Source organism: Xyrauchen texanus, chromosome 43 (assembly GCF_025860055.1).
Source record: "Xyrauchen texanus isolate HMW12.3.18 chromosome 43, RBS_HiC_50CHRs, whole genome shotgun sequence".
Lineage (NCBI taxonomy): Eukaryota > Metazoa > Chordata > Actinopteri > Cypriniformes > Catostomidae > Xyrauchen > Xyrauchen texanus.
In genome coordinates this window covers 32,654,097-32,673,359 of record NC_068318.1, presented here as the reverse complement: position 1 = coordinate 32,673,359, position 19,263 = coordinate 32,654,097, and the positions used below count along the sequence as shown (strand labels likewise).

Below are 19,263 nucleotides of genomic sequence, written 5' to 3'. Positions count from 1 at the left end.
ACATTTTACAGTATATTTTACGGTTAATATTTGTTAATAAATTAACATTTTATTTCTGTAGCCTTTTTACAGTATTTTACTGGCCAACATACAGTGTTTGATTATTTGTGAGTTTGCACTAAAAATGCCACAAATGGCATCAACATTTTTGAAGCAAATTCCATCAATTTGGCAGGTGACCGAATTTTCATTATTCCTTTAAACGTCTTCTCCACCGGAGCACTTTGCTCTATCAAACAGAAACACTTGAACACTCCTGGAATTCTTAAAAACAAACCTGTAAATCCAAGGAAGCGTTTCTGCTCTGTTAAATACTAATGAGTTTCTCTCTCTCTCTCTCTCTCTCTCTCTCTCTCTCTCTCTCTCTCTACATTCTCTCTCTCTACATGTCTCTCTCTCTGTCGCTCTCTCTCTGGTTTGGTTGCACGGCTCATTTAGGCACAAGCTTTCTGCTTGGTTAATTATCAAAAATATGAGATTGAGGGTTAGTGTAGAAGAGATGGTCGAGCGGCTGGACGGTCTGAAGTAAGGTATGAGTCGGTATGTAAATCAGCAGTGCTGATATTTTTGGGGAGATCGAGGCAGAATATGTTCAGAGAAATGCTACAAACGCGTCTCCATTCGGCTTCTGCTGTGATCTTTCAGTTGCACAGAAGACAGGTTTATGACATCATCCATGATAAAATGTCAAGTAGCAGGAATCCGGCTCCCTAGAGGATGTTCAATGACCTTTTCTTACTGTTTTAATACAACAGAAACGACTGATGTAGTGTAATTTGACTCATGTCTACTTGTGAACTGCACAAGGAAGTTCTGTTTAAATCGGAATGGGGCGGGATCTGTGATTGTCCCGCACGTATGGCCAGTTTCCTGCACGCCGCTGATGCGTTTCCTCTTAAATTTTTCACATCAGCTCTGCTTTCAAGACGTCGAACATGGCAGAATATTTTGTCGCAGGTGTAAAAGTGAAGCGAGCCATAAAACAGTTCATATCAGGTCAATAACAACAAATATATTGATTAATTTCAATCATGTCAAACTGTTGTGCAAATTCAGTCCAAATTCAGTCTTCCTTCTCACACCCCATCATAAATAGTTTATTATATTTTTGAGAAAAACATAAATGTCTGCAATATGCATACTGATTGTTTCTGTTAAAATATTACATATCTCAGCTTAATATGCAGCTGTGCTTTCAAAACATTGCTCTGTTTGTTAAAGCGTATTGACATGTCAACTTCTTACTCAACCAATGGCATGAGTTTGGGGGCGGGACTATCTGTTTGTTCGCCCAATGGCAGAAGGGGACAGTGTTCTATCAGGAAGAAGTTTTAGGTGACATTTATTTGATATAAAACTGTAATGTAATGTCTCTCTTTGGTGTAAGCCCCGTCTGACGGCCCGAGGTTGTTGCACTCGGAACCATCAGATCCAGATCCTGCCGGAGATGGGAGGCAGGGGCGAGGAGCCTACCCCGTGCAGGACGGGACTCAACTGGTGGTTGTGAGGTTATCAGTGTGATAGATTGAGCAGACTTATAAAGCAATGGCTCACATGTGATTGGCTAGGAGTTACCCAGCTAATGGTAAACGGTCTGTACTAATATAGCGCCTTTTTAAACTTAGCGGTTACCAAAGCTATTTACACTGCGACTCATTCACACACACACACACCAATAACGGCAGAGCTGCATGTAAGGCACTAGCCTGCCATTGGGAGCAACTTGGGGTTCAAGTGTCCCAAGGACAGTTCGGCACGTGGAGTCATGTGGGCCGGGAACCATCGAACCACCCACCCTGCGATTAGCAGCCGACCCGTTCTACCACCTGCGCCACAGCCGCCCCAGCTAATGGTGCAGTGATGTACCGCTGCTAATCTTCTCGCTAGAACTACCCTGCGCTTGCATTTCTGTTTGGTGATGCACCAAAACGTTTAATGCTCCAAAGTATCATTATTAATATTTTCAGAACCTCAAAAGCAGTGTGCAGAATTAGCCTTTTTCACTTTTCCTATAATTGCACCATTTTATTTGATTTATTTTTGTACTTTTCATACCATTGTCTGGACAGCTGGATCGGATGGACTGTTTGGAGCAGGATGCTGGGAATGGCAAGGATGGAGCTTTTTGCTGTGATGACTGCGGAAAGCTCATAATTCCACGCTGCTTCCCATTGGTCAGCACCTGTCTGCGCAGACTCAGGGAAGGGAGAAGGACAGCGTTTCCGGGTGTTGTTCCGCCCGTATGGGCTCCAGTGCCCGGGTTGTGGGCAGCAGGGTGTGACGGCGAGGAGGTGTGACCCGTCTGGACTCTCAGGTGAGGTACCGACTGGGTCATACTGGATGGAGAAACCATCACATTACAGCCTTTAACATTCATGTCGGTCACTGTTCTGATGAGTGGACACACTGACAAGCCGAAAACCGCATCAACAGCTGCAGAGAGAAGAGTGTCATACAGTCACCTGATCAACATGCAGCATAAATACATTTAAAACTGATGAAAAATCACTGATTTATCCATTTAAGAGCTGATATTGATGTCAATTGTGTGACATTATAACAAAGAGGCTCAAACTACACTAACAACAAAATAACAAAGAGCACCATGATAGTAATCCCTGTAGCAAGGTATATTTTGGCATGGTAAGAGGCTGCCTGATCAAGCAATACAGCAGTAAAGTTTTCAGTACAGTTTTTGCATCAGCTAGGCATAACCGATGCTTTAACACATTAAAACTAAAAAAGCAAGAGAAATTAAGACATGTAAAAAATGTATGAGTATTTTGAGATCATGTAAAGGTAACACGGATGACAGTGTGTTATTGACATTTGAAGACATTGTTTTTATGCAGTTCATGAAGCCTTAATGAGAGAACACGTCTTAAACTTGGATCGAGACAGAAACACTTTTATTTTTTCGCAAAGTGAATTGTCGGGAAACACTTTTATTTTTTCGCAAAGTTAATTGTCGGGAAACACTTTTATTTTACGCAAAGTTAATTGTCGGGAAACACTTTTATTTTTTCGCAAAGTGAATTGTCGGGAAACACTTTTATTTTACGCAAAGTTAATTGTCGGGAAACACTTTTATTTTACGCAAAGTTAATTGTCGGGAAACACTTTTATTTTAAAGCAAAGTGAATTGTCGGGAAACACTTTTATTTTACGCAAAGTTAATTGTCGGGAAACACTTTTATTTTACGCAAAGTTAATTGTCGGGAAACACTTTTATTTTAAAGCAAAGTGAATTGTCGGGAAACACTTTTATTTTACGCAAAGTTAATTGTTGGAAACTTTAATTTAATGGAAAATATTCCGACGACGTAAAATGAACGCTTTTGACAACAAACTTTAAAGTCGCATTTTCCCGAATCGACCATCATAACTTTCAGCTTAACGTTTCGTATGCAAATGAAGTGTTTTAATAGCCTACAGTTCAGATATAAGCAGTTATAAAGCAAGTTTACTGTTAGTTTATCGTCACTAAATCGACCTGCATTCGGAACTCACCTGTTCGACTCTCTTCATGTCACCTTGATGAAACAGTGAAACGTCACCGGCAGTTCTTCTCCGTCACCGTCGATCAATAGAAGTGATCATTTGAAGTGTGTAAAGTGTGTGTTGTGAAGTGTTTGTCGTGCTGTTGGTTTGTATGGGGTTTGGGATGGTTGTCAGGGGTGGGTGGATCAGCCTCATTTTGCCCTTTTGCCCGACAGAAACTCCAACATGTGAATGTTTGGCATGCATTACATCATCAGAGTCTTTTGAACACCATATTTGGACGAATCTTTTGTCCAACACGCGGTTTATATCAGTAATTATAGAAGTGCTTGTACTGTATAACTCAAGGGGATTTATTATTCGCATGGAAATACTGCAACATATCTTTATGTATGGACTGCCTTTGAATGAATCGCACATGTTTGTTTTCCAGCAGTGGAAAAGTGCTCTTATATTGATATTTATATATATTTATAGTGATGATGGGGACATGTCCCTATAACCTGGCCATCATTTGGGCATTTTTAACACTTATAAAATACTGCAACTTTATAGTATGTTTTAATTCTAGTTTAAAAGACTATTATTCTCAGTATCATTATTCATGTGTAAATTATTTTCCGGTGTCTTCTGAAGTCGCGCATATACGGTGACGTCACGTGACACCAGTAACTTTTCTCAGCGCTGTTCAGGATGCACCAATCACAGTCGTGTTTGATTACTGCGTAAGGGCATTTTTGATCATTCTCTGGAGATTACACGCTTGGATTTCCATTCTTATATTAAGGACTAAACTTTAAACTAGATCTAATAAAGCTCGCAACTTGTCTACTAACTTTCAAACCAAACGTTCGCCCTTGATCGTAACCACCATAGACGAACCGATATTCTGAAAAGTAATCGATCAATGTGGGGATTTAATGTCCAATTCTTAAAATGTTATTTTGGGTTTCCCTTTAATCTTACATTTATAGTTGCATTTTTTCTTCTCTAATGTAAAGCCAAACATTTTTTGTATCCTGCACTGTAAGTTTGACTCATTTGAACCAATACGTGTGTGTGTGTGTGTGTGTGTGTGTGTGTGTGTATGTGTGTTATATGTGTGTGAGTGTGTTATATGTGTGTGTGTGTGTTATATGTGTGTGTGTGTTATATGTGTGTGTGTGTTATATGTGTGTGTGTGTGTGTGTGTTATATGTATGTGTGTGTGTTATATGTGTGTGTTGTGTGTGTTATATGTGTGTGTGTTATATGTATGTGTGTGTGTTATATATGTGTGTGTGTTAAGTGTGTATGTATATATGTGTGTGTGTGTTTAGTGTGTGTAAGTATATGTGTGTTGTGTGTGTATGGATATGTGTGTGTGTGAGTGTGTTATATTTGTGTGTGTGAGTGTGTTATATGTGTGTGTGTGAGTGTGTTATATATGTGTGTGTGTGTGTTATATGTATGTGTGTGTGTTATATGTGTGTGTTGTGTGTGTTATATGTATGTGTGTGTGTTATATGTGTGTGTGTTAAGTGTGTATGTATATATATGTGTGTGTGTTTAGTGTGTGTAATTATATGTGTGTTGTGTGTGTATGGATATGTGTGTGTGTGAGTGTGTTATATTTGTGTGTGTGAGTGTGTTATATTTGTGTGTGTGAGTGTGTTATATGTGTGTGTGTGAGTGTGTTATATGTGTGTGTGTGTGTGTTATATGTATGTGTGTGTGTTATATGTGTGTGTTGTGTGTGTTATATGTATGTGTGTGTGTTATATGTGTGTGTGTTAAGTGTGTATGTATATATATGTGTGTGTGTTTAGTGTGTGTAATTATATGTGTGTTGTGTGTGTATGGATATGTGTGTGTGTGTGTGTGTGTGTGTATACATATATGTGTGTGTGTGTGTGAGTGAGTGTGTGTTGTGTTTATACGAGTGTGTGTGCATGTGTGTGTGAGTGTGTTGTGTGTGTGTGTTCATGTGTGAGTGTGTGTTGTGTTTGTGTGTGAAAAGGCTCAAAAATGAACTGGGGCTTGGGGCAAAAATACCCCCATAATTTGTTGGGCCCTCGTAATGAATTCCTCTTCTTTTTTTGTAACATGGATCTTGATATTCTATTCAAGACTTGATTATGTATTTTACCCAGAGTGGCATACTAACATAATGCTCTTACACACAGATATGAGAAGAGTAGTAAGTGTAGTATGCCAATCCAAACTCAGCCTGTGTGTGTTTTCAGTCCAGACTCCATTGTGCAGCACTTTCTCTGGCAGTTTGACTATTTGCACAGTGAGTTCTGCTTCTTGTTGTCATGGAAACGTGATTTTTTTTGTTCTTCAGAAGAGTTGAGAGAGTAACGTTACATGCTGCAGAATCACAGAGCTAATGAAAACACTGTATGATTACACGATTCATATATCGAGATGCTGCACTCCGTATGCACTGACGCCGTCCGGTGTCACGCGAGTCTTCTGCCCTCGTGAGAGCTGTTTGCTGGGGCCAAATGTGAATTAAATGAGGGCATCATTTGGGAATTGCAGGGGGCAGATGAAGATGCAATTTCTGTGAAGAATCTGTTTACAAAGTGAGTTTCGTCTCCTCGGTCTCTCATATCCGGCCACTGAGATCCCAGTTTTATTTACTCAGTGCATTTATTTTCTTATAATTAGGAGGGTTTGGTATTTTACTCAAACTGTCAGTCCTTAAAGGAATATTACAGGTACAATTTAAGTTCAGCTCAATTTATGGCATAATGTTGATCATTTAAATGACTTAAAAATAAAGTGAATATCTGGGTTACAGTGAGGCACTTACAATAGAAGTCAATGGGGACAGTTCATGAACTGGATCAAAAATTGAGCTTCACTTGTGTTGAACCCAGAACAGTCCTTTATACTCGAGCAGCTGTTGCTGCTTTTGTCCAGCAGAGGGCAGTACGTGCACAGACTGTCTGTAATGCTGATCACAGTTGCTCTGAATAGGTGAATTCACTTAACATGGTGATTGCTATATAAATTCTGGCCATAGATTGCAAGAAACAGAAGGGCACTATTATTGTTAGACAATATAAATGGAACTGAGATTTCACAGAATCAATTTCCATACTTATAATGTTATTCTGGCCACTTACAACAGAATAAAATCACCTTGTCGGTCCATTTCTGTTACAAGACAAATACAATAGCAGCCCTCATTTCACACATTAAAGATTCTATTGAACTATATAGTTGTTTAACCTTTATGATTAATTTCAACTTTGGAATCGTTTGCATGCAGGACATATTGTTTCAGTGTCTCACCATTACAAGGTTTGAGATTATAAGAGTGTCTCTGTATGCAATGGTGTATTAAATACTGAACACTGCAGAATATGCAGGTGAAACTCGAAAAATTAGAATATCGTGCAAAAGTTCATTAATTTCAGTAATTCAACTTAAAAGGTGAAACTAATATATTATATAGACTCATTACAAGCAAAGTAAGATATTTCAAGCCTTTATTTGATATAATTTTGATGATTATGGCTTACAGCTTATGAAAACCCCAAATTCAGAATCTCAGAAAATTAGAATATTGTGAAAAGGTTCAGTATTGTAGCTCAAAGTGTCACACTCTAATCAGCTAAACACCTGCAAAGGGTTCCTGAGCCTTTAAATGGTCTCTCAGTCTGGTTCAGTTGAATTCACAATCATGGGGAAGACTGCTGACCTGACAGTTGTGCAGAAAACCATCTTTGACACCCTCCACAAGGAGGGAAAGCCTCAAAAGGTAATTGCAAAAGAAGTTGGATGTTCTCAAAGTGCTGTATCAAAGCACATTAATAGAAAGTTAAGTGGAAGGGAAAAGTGTGGAAGAAAAAGGTGCACAAGCAGCAGGGATGACCGTAGCCTGGAGAGGATTGTCAGGAAAAGGCCATTCAAATGTGTGGGGAGCTTCACAAGGAGTGGACTGAGGCTGGAGTTACTGCATCAAGAGCCACCACACACAGACGGGTCCTGGACATGGGCTTCAAATGTCAAACGTCTTACCTGGGCTAAAGAAAAAAGAACTGGTCTGTTGCTCAGTGGTCCAAAGTCCTCTTTTCTGATGAGAGCAAATTTTGCATCTCATTTGGAAACCAAGGTCCCAGAGTCTGGAGGAAGAATGGAGAGGCACACAATCCAAGATGCTTGAAGTCCAGTGTGAAGTTTCCACAGTCTGTGTTGGTTTGGGGAGCCATGTCATCGGCTGGTGTTGGTCCACTGTGCTTTATTAAGTCCAGAGTCAACGCAGCCGTCTACCGGGACATTTTAGAGCACTTCATGCTTCCTTCAGCAGACAAGCTTTATGGAGATGCTGACTTCATTTTCCAGCAGGACTTGGCACCTGCCCACACTGCCAAAAGTACCAAAACCTGGTTCAATGACCATGGTATTACTGTGCTTGATTGGCCAGCAAACTCGCCTGACCTGAACCCCATAGAGAATCTATGAGGCATTGCCAAGAGAAAGATGAGAGACATGAGACCAAACAATGCAGAAGAGCTGAAGGCCGCTATTGAAGCATCTTGGTCTTCCATAACACCTCAGCAGTGCCACAGGCTGATAGCATCCATGCCACGCTGCATTGAGGCAGTAATTAATGCAAAAGGGGCCCAAACCAAGTACTGAGTACATATGCATGATTATACTTTTCAGAGGGCCGACATTTCTGTATTTAAAATCCTTTTTTTTTATTGATTTCATGTAATATTCTAATTTTCTGAGATTCTGAATTTGGGGTTTTCATAAGCTGTAAGCCATAATCATCAAAATTATATCAAATAAAGGCTTGAAATATCTTACTTTGCTTGTAATGAGTCTATATAATATATTAGTTTCACCTTTTAAGTTGAATTACTGAAATTAATGAACTTTTGCACGATATTCTAATTTTTCGAGTTTCACCTGTAAGTGATTCTCACGAGTCTCAGTGTCCCCAAACGCATCGCAAGAGACCACCAGCGGTTTTTACATTCTACTTGGGCTTAATATGCTTTTGGGAAATGAAGCCCTGGTCCTATTTTATTCAGAAATAATAAATAAATAAATACAAATAAGAAATTACATGTTTTAGGGCCATTGAGATGTTTTACATTGTGACATTATTTTAATGACCGTAACAGATTTTACCCCCGAATTTTCATTACCGCTAAAAGAAAATATACACCGGTGGACAAATGTTTGGAATAATGTACATATTTTGTTCTTATGGAAAGAAATTGGTACTTTTATTCACCAAAGTGGCATTCAACTGATCGCAATGTATCAGTCAGGGCATTAATAATGTGAAATATTACTAAAATGTTCAGAACTTCTTAAACTACTTCAAAGAGTTCTCATGAAAAACTCCTCCACATGCAGCAATGACAGCTTCTCGTTATTCTAGTGGTCAGTTTGTCCAGATACTCAGGTGACCTTTCACCCCACACTTCCTGTAGCACTTGACCTTTCACCCCACACTTCCTGTAGCACTTGACCTTTCACCCCATACTTCCTGTAGCACTTGCCTTTTCACCCCACACTTCCTGTAGCACTTGACCTTTCACCCCATACTTCCTGTAGCACTTGACTTTTCACCCCACACTTCCTGTATCACTTGACCTTTCACCCCACACTTCCTGTAGCATTTGACTTTTCACCCCACACTTCCTGTAGCACTTGACCTTTCACCCCACACTTCCTGTAGCACTTGACCTTTCACCCCATACTTCCTGTAGCACTTGCCTTTTCACCCCACACTTCCTGTAGCACTTGACCTTTCACCCCATACTTCCTGTAGCACTTGCCTTTTCACCCCACACTTCCTGTAGCACTTGACTTTTCACCCCACACTTCCTGTAGCACTTGACCTTTCACCCCACACTTCCTGTAGCACTTGACCTTTCACCCCACACTTCCTGTAGCACTTGACCTTTCACCCCACACTTCCTGTAGCATTTGACCTTTCACCCCACACTTCCTGTAGCACTTGACCTTTCACCCCACACTTCCTGTAGCACTTGACCTTTCACCCCACACTTCCTGTAGCATTTGACCTTTCACCCCACACTTCCTGTAGCACTTGACCTTTCACCCCACACTTCCTGTAGCACTTGCCCTTTCACCCCACACTTCCTGTAGCACTTGACCTTTCACCCCACACTTCCTGTAGCACTTGACTTTTCACCTCACACTTCCTGTAGCACTTGCCGTTTCACCTCACACTTCCTTGAGCACTTGACCTTTCACCCCACACTTCCTGTAGCACTTGCCCTTTCACTCCACACTTCCTGTAGCACTTGACCTTTCACCCCACACTTCCTGTAGCACTTGAGCTTTCACCCCACACTTCCTGTAGCACTTGACTTTTCACTCCACACTTCCTGTAGCACTTGCCCTTTCACCCCACACTTCCTGTAGCACTTGCCCTTTCACTCCACACTTCCTGTAGCACTTGACTTTTCACCCCACACTTCCTGTAGCACTTGAGCTTTCACTCCACACTTCCTGTAGCACTTGACTTTTCACTCCACACTTCCTGTAGCACTTGACTTTTCACTCCACACTTCCTGTAGCACTTGCCCTTTCACTCCACACTTCCTGTAGCACTTGACTTTTCACTCCACACTTCCTGTAGCACTTGACTTTTCACCCCACACTTCCTGTAGCACTTGCCGTTTCACCCCACACTTCCTGTAGCACTTGCCCTTTCACCCCACACTTCCTGTAGCACTTGACTTTTCACCCCACACTTCCTGTAGCACTTGACTTTTCACCCCACACTTCCTGTAGCACTTGCCCTTTCACCTCACACTTCCTGTAGCACTTGCCCTTTTACCCCACACTTCCTGTAGCACTTGACCTTTCACCACACACTTCCTGTAGCACTTGCCCTTTCACCCCACACTTCCTGTAGCACTTGCCCTTTCACCCCACACTTCCTGTAGCACTTGACCTTTCACCCCACACTTCCTGTAGCACTACTCACACACCTCACAGTCTAGCTGATCCCACAAAAGATCCGTAACACTCTTTTCCAATTATCTGTTATTTGTGTTTCTTTGCCCACTCAAACATTTTCTTTTTGTTTTTCTGTTTCAAAAGTGTCTTTTTCTTTGCAATTCTTCCCATAAGAGTCTTCTGTTTACTGTTGTACATGAAACTGGTGTTGAGCGGGTAGAATTCAATGAAGCTGTCAGCGGAGGACATGTGAGGCGTCTATTTCTCAAACTAGAGACTCTGATGTACTTATCCTCTTGTTTAGTTGCACATCTTCCACATCTCTTTCTGTCCTTGTTAGAGACAGTTGTGCTCTCTCTTTGAAGACTGTAGTGACACCTTTGTATCTACAAAATGCTTTCTGCTCAGTGTTGTTTAAGTTACTCAAAAACATAATCGAATATAATCCAAATTACTTCTCTAAAATTGTATTCAAATGACTTAATTACTTTTCACAGAATGTTTTTTTTTGCACAAACATTTTCACACCCTTCAGTTGTCACAGAAACACAAACAGACGGACATATGAACATAATTCATATTTTAAATATGTTACACATAAAAACTATTATTATAGAAATATGTGGAACCCAAGTAATGTCCTTCAAAGTAATGAATTACCATAATTGAAAGTCAGTAACTGTTTTCTTATTGCAATAATGTAAATGGTAATTCCTTACACTTTTTAATGTAAAAAGTAATTGGATCTCAGTGACCAATTACTTGTGATCAGATTATGCTCAACACTGATTATGCAACAAATGTTTCATTTGATCAGTGTTTTTAATAATTTCCTCTGGCCCTTGCGGAGAGAACCGCTCCTCCCCTTGTTCGTTGGATGGCAGCGGTTCCTCTGGCTCTCGGCAGATGGCCGTGGCTGTTCCCCTGGCGGATGGCAGCGGCGAAGACTCTGCCATTCCTCCCTCCCGGGTTTCAGCACCACTGTAACAGCTAAAGGTGGGCAAGGAGGAGACAGGAACTGGTAGAACAGTCAACATAAACTTTAATGATATAAATTAACAAAACAAGATAGAACACAACTTGCTCGCCGGCTCCCGGACACGCTGCCGCCTGGTCCTCAACTGGCCAGCGAGACCTCAGGCCCCTTACGGACGGAACTACTCCTCCCCTTCTTCAGCGGATGGGAGCGGTTCCTCCGGCTCTCAGGGGATGGGAGTGACCCCTTCGTACCCAGGCAGACAGTCGCGGTTGCTCCCCTGGCGGATGGCAGCGGCGAGGACTCCCTTCCGGGTTTCAGCACCACTGTATCTCGCATAAACGAACATAAAACACACATTCAGTGCAGCTGCGTCTCTCTCTCTCTCTCTCTCTCTCGAACTGGCGTCTCCTGCTCCCTTTTATTTCACTCTCCCGCTGAGCAGCTGATTCAGTGCCAGCCGTGCACCCTGCCATGCCCTCCTCATTATCACAGTTGCTATCTTAAACCTTTGGAAGTCAAAGTAGAAATGTTCTCAGAAATGGCGAGATCAAGTCGAGCGTGTTGCATCGTACGATACAGTATTGTGCTCTGTATATACTGCACATTTTGACTAATGTAGTAGAAGATCCACTATATGCATACTATAGTGCATACTAAAGACACAGTACGAGTAGTATGTTAGTATGCTATTGTGAACATAGCCAGTGTTTATGAAAAGCTGAAGATGCAAGTGCTGAAATAATGTGACGTTAAACTTCACGACTGACAGTGCTTGTCCACGCACTTCTGCATGAATAGAACGCTTGTCCTCATCTATATTTCTGCACACATAGAAATGGCATTGAAGAGAGAAGTAATTGTGACCATGATTAACAAGGAGCGCGGCACCATTTTAAAAGCTCACCGAACACATTTATGCCTCTTCCTGCCGGATAAATGTTTCACACAGCGTGAATGTCACGGTGATGCGGGTCGAAAGGCGCATGTTCACGTTTCTTCATCAGAAAAGAGAGACGAAGCGTTTTATTTCATCATATTTCTGCCTGATCTAAATTCTTCTGTTGTTTTCAAATGCTTTCAGGCAAAAAAACTGTCTTTGGCCGAACACAATGTATAGCTTGAGGTGAGTAGATGCACAAAGAGGAAATGAGAAGGCATTAAAGTATTTAATGACTGTAATCTCGATATCTACGCGAGATAAACTCGAGCTGAATCATCTGTTGATACAGCCATCAGGCAAAGATCTTGTTTTTAATTTGAGAAACGCTCTGGGGTCTCGCCTGAGGCTAGGAATCATTCCCTCCTCTTATGTTATGAGTTATAAAGATCACTCAGTGTACCAGCCATAAAAGTTTAATCTCTCAGAGACTTTTCAGAAACTTGAGGATCTAGGATGAGATGTGACTGTTGAGAGCAGATTCAGGCTGTTTCAGTTCGATTGTTTGATCTGAACATGACACTACACTGGAAGCGCCCGTGAGTCGCTTCGCGCCAACAGTAGTTGAGCAACCACAAGGGGTGGTGGCGTAGTGGGCTAAAGCACAGAACTGGTAAGCAGAAGGTTGCCGGTTCAATCCCCACAGCCACCATCATTGTGTCCTTGAGCGAGGCAGTTAACTCCAGGTTAATATGGGGGGGGGGGCTGTACTTGCTTGTTTTGATTATTGGTAATGTGACGCTCCGGTTTGGGACTCAAACCGATGTCTCCGGCATGGGAGGCGGGTGCGCTAACAAAGAGGCTAAAGGCTACAGCGTCTAGTGTCAGTCACTAATGGACCTCTTGAGGTCAGGAGAGTGAGGTTTATACACTGCACAGCTATCTATCAGCTGGCTACCATTACACTCACCCCTAATCCTCACTCCCATCTGGGTCACGACACCATTGTGACATTCCTGTTCTAACTGCTCCGTACAGGACTCAATCCGGCATCTCCAGCATGGGAGGCAGGTGCACTAACAAGGAGGCTAAAGGCTACAGCCTCTAGTGTCAGTCGCTAATGGACCTCTTGAGGTCAGGAGAGTGAGGTTTATACACATTGCACAGTTATCTATCATCTGGCCACTGTTACACTCACCCCTAATCCTCACTCCCATCTGGGTCACGGCACCATTGTGACACCTGTTCTACCTGCTCCGTACAGGACTTGAACTGGCATCTCTGGCATGGGAGTCGGGTGCACTAACAAGGAGGCTAAAGGCTACAGCCTCTAGCGTCAGTCGCTAATGGACCTCTTGAGGTCAGCAGAGTGAGGTTTATACACATTGCACAGTTATCTATCAGCTGGCCACCGTTACACTCATCCCCAATCCTCACTCCCATCCGGGTCAAGGCACCATTGTGATGCTCTTGTTCTACCTGCTCCGTATGGGACTTGAACTGGCATCTCTGGCATGGGAGACGGGTGCACTAACAAGGAGGCTAAAGGCTACAGCCTCTAGCGTCAGTCGCTAATGGACCTCTTGAGGTCAGCAGAGTGAGGTTTATACACATTGCACAGTTATCTATCAGCTGGCCACCGTTACACTCATCCCCAATCCTCACTCCCATCTGGGTCAAGGCACCATTGTGATGCTCTTGTTCTACCTGCTCCGTACGAGACTCAAACCGGCATCTCTGGCATGGGAGGCGGGTGTGCTAACAAGGAGGCTAAAGGCTACAGCCTCTAGTGTCAGTCGCTAATGGACCTCTTGAGGTCAGAATAGTGAGGTTTATATACTGCAAAGCTATCTATCAGCTGGCCACTGTTACACTCACCCCATAAACCTCACTCCCATCCGGGTCACGGCACCATTGTGACACACCTGTTCTACCCGCTCCGTACGGGACTTGAACTGGCATCTCCGGCATGGGAGACGGGTGCATTAACAAGGAGGCTAAAGGCTACAGCCTCTAGCGTCAGTCGCTAATGGACCTCTTGCAGTCAGAATAGTGAAGTTTATACACTGCACAGCTATCTATCATCTGGCCACTGTTACACTCACCCCTAATCCTTATTCCCATCCGGGTCATGGCACCATTGTGACACTTCTGTTCTACCCGCTCCATACGGGACTTGAACTGGCATCTCTGGCATGGGAGACGGGTGCATTAAAAGGAGGGTAAAGGCTACAGCCTCTATCGTCAGTCACTAGTGCACCTCTTGAGGTTTGGAGAGTGGAACTGCATTCAGGAAAAATTTGGTTTTCAGACTTCAAAAGCGACTCCAGCCACATTTATATACGTATAAACAGTACCACCACTCCCAATACGCATACTACGCAGTCTGCATAGGGCACCAAATCCCTAGGGGGGCACCATCTTACCTTTGGAGGGCACCAGAAAGTCCACCAGCTGCCCTTTCTCACACATTATACGTTATTCAATGACCCGAAAGCAGTTGTGGAACACAGACGATCGCTTCACGTTCATACCACGCGAACCCCTACAAATTTTACAGTGTGAAGATTTCCATTGATCATGATATAAATATTGGGGTTGTACTTGCTTACCTCCCCCTATCCCCCCTGGAATCTACGCCCCTGCATTTAACTCTTGCTGTAGTCTACTCAAACTCACAGATGATTGGTCAATGCATGTCATTAGAATGTTTACAAAGTTGCATCATGTTGTGTCAACAGATGCGTCGGATGTAAACCGGGTTTGAGTTAGATTCCAATCAGACATGGGTGCACACCAAAAGCTCGAGTGAAAACGCCCTTAAAAAGAAACAGGAGTCCCTGAAATCATATCACAAATCAGCCGACAACGTTTGAATCTGAAGGATCTTGATATATGACTTTATTCTGCATGTTTTTCCATCCGAAGACGTGTACCAAATTGCTCTCCTGAGTTATTTATGGTTATTTGATTTTGAGAAGCAAGACAATTGCTCAGAGTGCACAAGATTAGATTAAGTTTTGTTTACTTTTTATTGTCGTAGCAAGAGCAGATAATCGCCCCTCAGAAAACCGTCTTAGTGAGCGCGGGGCACAAGAGCCGCATTAAACATCCCATGAAATTCACAGTGTCAACACAGTTCCAATAAAATATGTCAGCACACGTTTCACAAACCCAATCAAATATACGTCATGTTTAACAGAGCAGATGTGTGTGTGTGTTCATTCAGTTCCTCTTCTCTCAGTTACTCCAGGGTTATTACAGCAATGTTTCTCTAATTAAAAAAACTGAGAGCAACACTTAACAACTGACTGATTTACTGTAAAAGCATTCGGGTCGTGACGTTAAACAGCTGTTGGCGAGTACGATAAAGGTCTAGTTTTGTACATTACCTGCTGATTATCTGTCCAAAGCAACGGAATACATTTACCTTCTTGTTTGTTTGTTTGTAGGATTAAAAATAGCTGATTATATTACAGTCTCTGCTGCGGCCTGATATGCATTGTGCTGCCTAGTGAAGCTGTTTTTTGAACTGTGACAAGTCTATGAAGTGAGTGATATTTATACGTGTAAAGGGTCATCACATGACTCGCGTCAGCGCTGCAGAACACACTGAAGTCTATGAAGGGAGTGATATTTATACGTGTAAATGGTCATCACATGACTCGTGTCAGCGCTGCAGAATACACTGAAGTCTATGAAGGGAGTGATATTTATACGTGTAAAGGGTCATCACATGACTCGCGTCAGCGCTGCAGAATACACTGAAGTCTATGAAGGGAGTGATATTTATACGTGTAAAGGGTCATCACATGACTCGCGTCAGCGCTGCAGAACACACTGAAGTCTATGAAGGGAGTGATATTTATACGTGTAAAGGGTCATCACATGACTCGCGTCAGCGCTGCAGAACACACTGAAGTCTATGAAGGGAGTGATATTTATACGTGTAAATGGTCATCACATGACTCGTGTCAGCGCTGCAGAATACACTGAAGTCTATGAAGGGAGTGATATTTATACGAGTAAAGGGTCATCACATGACTCGTGTCAGTGCTGCAGAATACACTGAAGTCTATGAAGGGAGTGATATTTATACGAGTAAAGGGTCATCACATGACTCGTGTCAGTGCTGCAGAACACACTGAAGTCTATGAAGGGAGTGATATTTATACGTGTAAATGGTCATCACATGACTCGTGTCAGCGCTGCAGAATACACTGAAGTCTATGAAGGGAGTGATATTTATACGAGTAAAGGGTCATCACATGACTCGTGTCAGTGCTGCAGAATACATTGAAGTCTATGAAGTGAGTGATATTTATACTTGTAAAGGGTCATCACATGACTCGTGTCAGTGCTGCAGAATACATTGAAGTCTATGAAGTGAGTGATATTTATACGAGTAAAGGGTCATCACATGACTCGTGTCAGTGCTGCAGAATACATTGAAGTCTATGAAGTGAGTGATATTTATACGAGTAAAGGGTCATCACATGACTCGTGTCAGCGCTGCAGAATACATTGAAGTCTATGAAGTGAGTGATATTTATACGTGTAAAGGGTCATCACATGACTCGTGTCAGTGCTGCAGAATACATTGAAGTCCATGAAGTGAGTGATATTTATACGAGTAAAGGGTCATCACATGACTCGCGTCAGCGCTGCAGAATACATTGAAGTCTATGAAGTGAGTGATATTTATACGAGTAAAGGGTCATCACATGACTCGTGTCAGTGCTGCAGAATACATTGAAGTCCATGAAGTGAGTGATATTTATACGAGTAAAGGGTCATCACATGACTCGTGTCAGTGCTGCAGAATACATTGAAGTCCATGAAGTGAGTGATATTTATACGAGTAAAGGGTCATCACATGACTCGTGTCAGTGCTGCAGAATACATTGAAGTCCATGAAGTGAGTGATATTTATACGAGTAAAGGGTCATCACATGACTCGTGTCAGTGCTGCAGAATACATTGAAGTCTATGAAGTGAGTGATATTTATACGTGTAAAGGGTCATCACATGACTCGTGTCAGTGCTGCAGAATACATTGAAGTCCATGAAGTGAGTGATATTTATACGAGTAAAGGGTCATCACATGACTCGTGTCAGTGCTGCAGAATACATTGAAGTCTATGAAGCGAGTGATATTTATACGTATAAAGGGTCATCACATGACTCGTGTCAGTGCTGCAGAATACATTGAAGTCTATGAAGCGAGTGATATTTATACGTGTAAAGGGTCATCACATGACTCGTGTCAGTGCTGCAGAATACATTGAAGTCTATGAAGCGAGTGATATTTATACGTGTAAAGGGTCATCACATGACTCGTGTCAGTGCTGCAGAATACATTGAAGTCTATGAAGCGAGTGATATTTATACGTGTAAAGGGTCATCACATGACTCGTGTCAGTGCTGCAGAATACATTGAAGTCTATGAAGCGAGTGATATTTATACGTGTAAAGGGTCATCACATGACTCGTGTCAGTGCTGCAGAATACATTGAAGTCTATGAAGCGAGTGATATTTATACGTGTAAAGGGTCATCACATGACTCGTGTCAGTGCTGCAGAATACATTGAAGTCTATGAAGCGAGTGATATTTATACGAGTAAAGGGTCATCACATGACTCGTGTCAGTGCTGCAGAATACATTGAAGTCTATGAAGCGAGTGATATTTATACGAGTAAAGGGTCATCACATGACTCGTGTCAGTGCTGCAGAATACATTGAAGTCTATGAAGCGAGTGATATTTATACGAGTAAAGGGTCATCACATGACTCGTGTCAGTGCTGCAGAATACATTGAAGTCTATGAAGTGAGTGATATTTATACGGGTAAAGGGTCATCACATGACTCGTGTCAGCGCTGCAGAATACACTGAAGTCTATGAAGTGAGTGATATTTATACGTGTAAAGGGTCATCACATGACTCGTGTCAGTGCTGCAGAATACATTGAAGTCTATGAAGCGAGTGATATTTATACGAGTAAAGGGTCATCACATGACTCGTGTCAGCGCTGCAGAATACACTGAAGTCTATGAAGTGAGTGATATTTATACGTGTAAAGGGTCATCACATGACTCGTGTCAGTGCTGCAGAATACATTGAAGTCTATGAAGCGAGTGATATTTATACGAGTAAAGGGTCATCACATGACTCGTGTCAGTGCTGCAGAATACACTGAAGTCTATGAAGGGAGTGATATTTATACGTGTAAAGGGTCATCACATGACTCGTGTCAGTGCTGCAGAATACATTGAAGTCTATGAAGCGAGTGATATTTATACGCGTAAACGGTCATCACATGACTCGTGTCAGTGCTGCAGACGTCACACCAAAGTGTTTTTCACACGTTTCTGCTTCACCAATAATGTCTTTGAGAGTACTAAGCAACAAGAAATATTTAAAAACTGTCCAAATTTGTGAAGTTAAATTGAATGTCTCATAAATCCTTTTAATTAAATATTATCTTATCGTTGAAGAATATCAGAGACACCAGACCCCACAGGGACTCTACCTGGAGGATGAATCAACATTGAAAACACGGCTTGTCTTGCAGTTGTTCTTTTAGCATCTCTTTCTGTTTAGATGAACAGTGTTGTGACAGCTCGAGGGCAGCTCATCTTTTCTTAATTTATTTTCTGCCCCTCCAGCTGCCCCCCAACACCTGCCTGACCTCTAACCCCTGAGGAACAGGATCTGCAGAGGAAGAGTTTATAAAGAAAACATAACATGGCAGAAACCGTCTGGGAACAGGTGCAGAATTTAAACAGCTTTCAGACAAGATGTGCTAACCCTGCCCAAAAATCAATCCGACCCGATAAAACAACACCATATGAGACTTCAGGAATCAAACTGGAAATAAGGAATGTTCCACGCTCCTTTATTAGCAATATTTAAGACAGCAATTAAATAATCTCAGTGGTCTTTGTGGTAGACCGGGGA

At 42.2% G+C, this 19,263-nt stretch overlaps 1 protein-coding gene across 3 annotated transcripts in view; it reads right to left on the bottom strand.

Annotated features, from left to right (window-relative positions):
• Window positions 1–3,657, bottom strand: part of LOC127635567 (zinc finger protein GLIS3-like) — a 38,316-nt gene extending 34,659 nt beyond the window's left edge. For all 3 annotated transcript variants that reach the window (XR_007969492.1, XM_052115681.1, XM_052115682.1), the window contains exons 1-2: window positions 3,511–3,657; window positions 2,056–2,433 (exon numbers count right to left, since the gene is read on the bottom strand). Coding sequence is in view for 2 of the 3 variants with exons in the window: in XM_052115681.1 (XP_051971641.1) it covers window positions 2,056–2,377 (322 nt within the window). In the remaining variant the exon portion in view is untranslated. The remainder of the gene's footprint in view (window positions 1–2,055; window positions 2,434–3,510) is intronic.
• Between the last annotated feature and the right edge of the window lie 15,606 nt (window positions 3,658–19,263).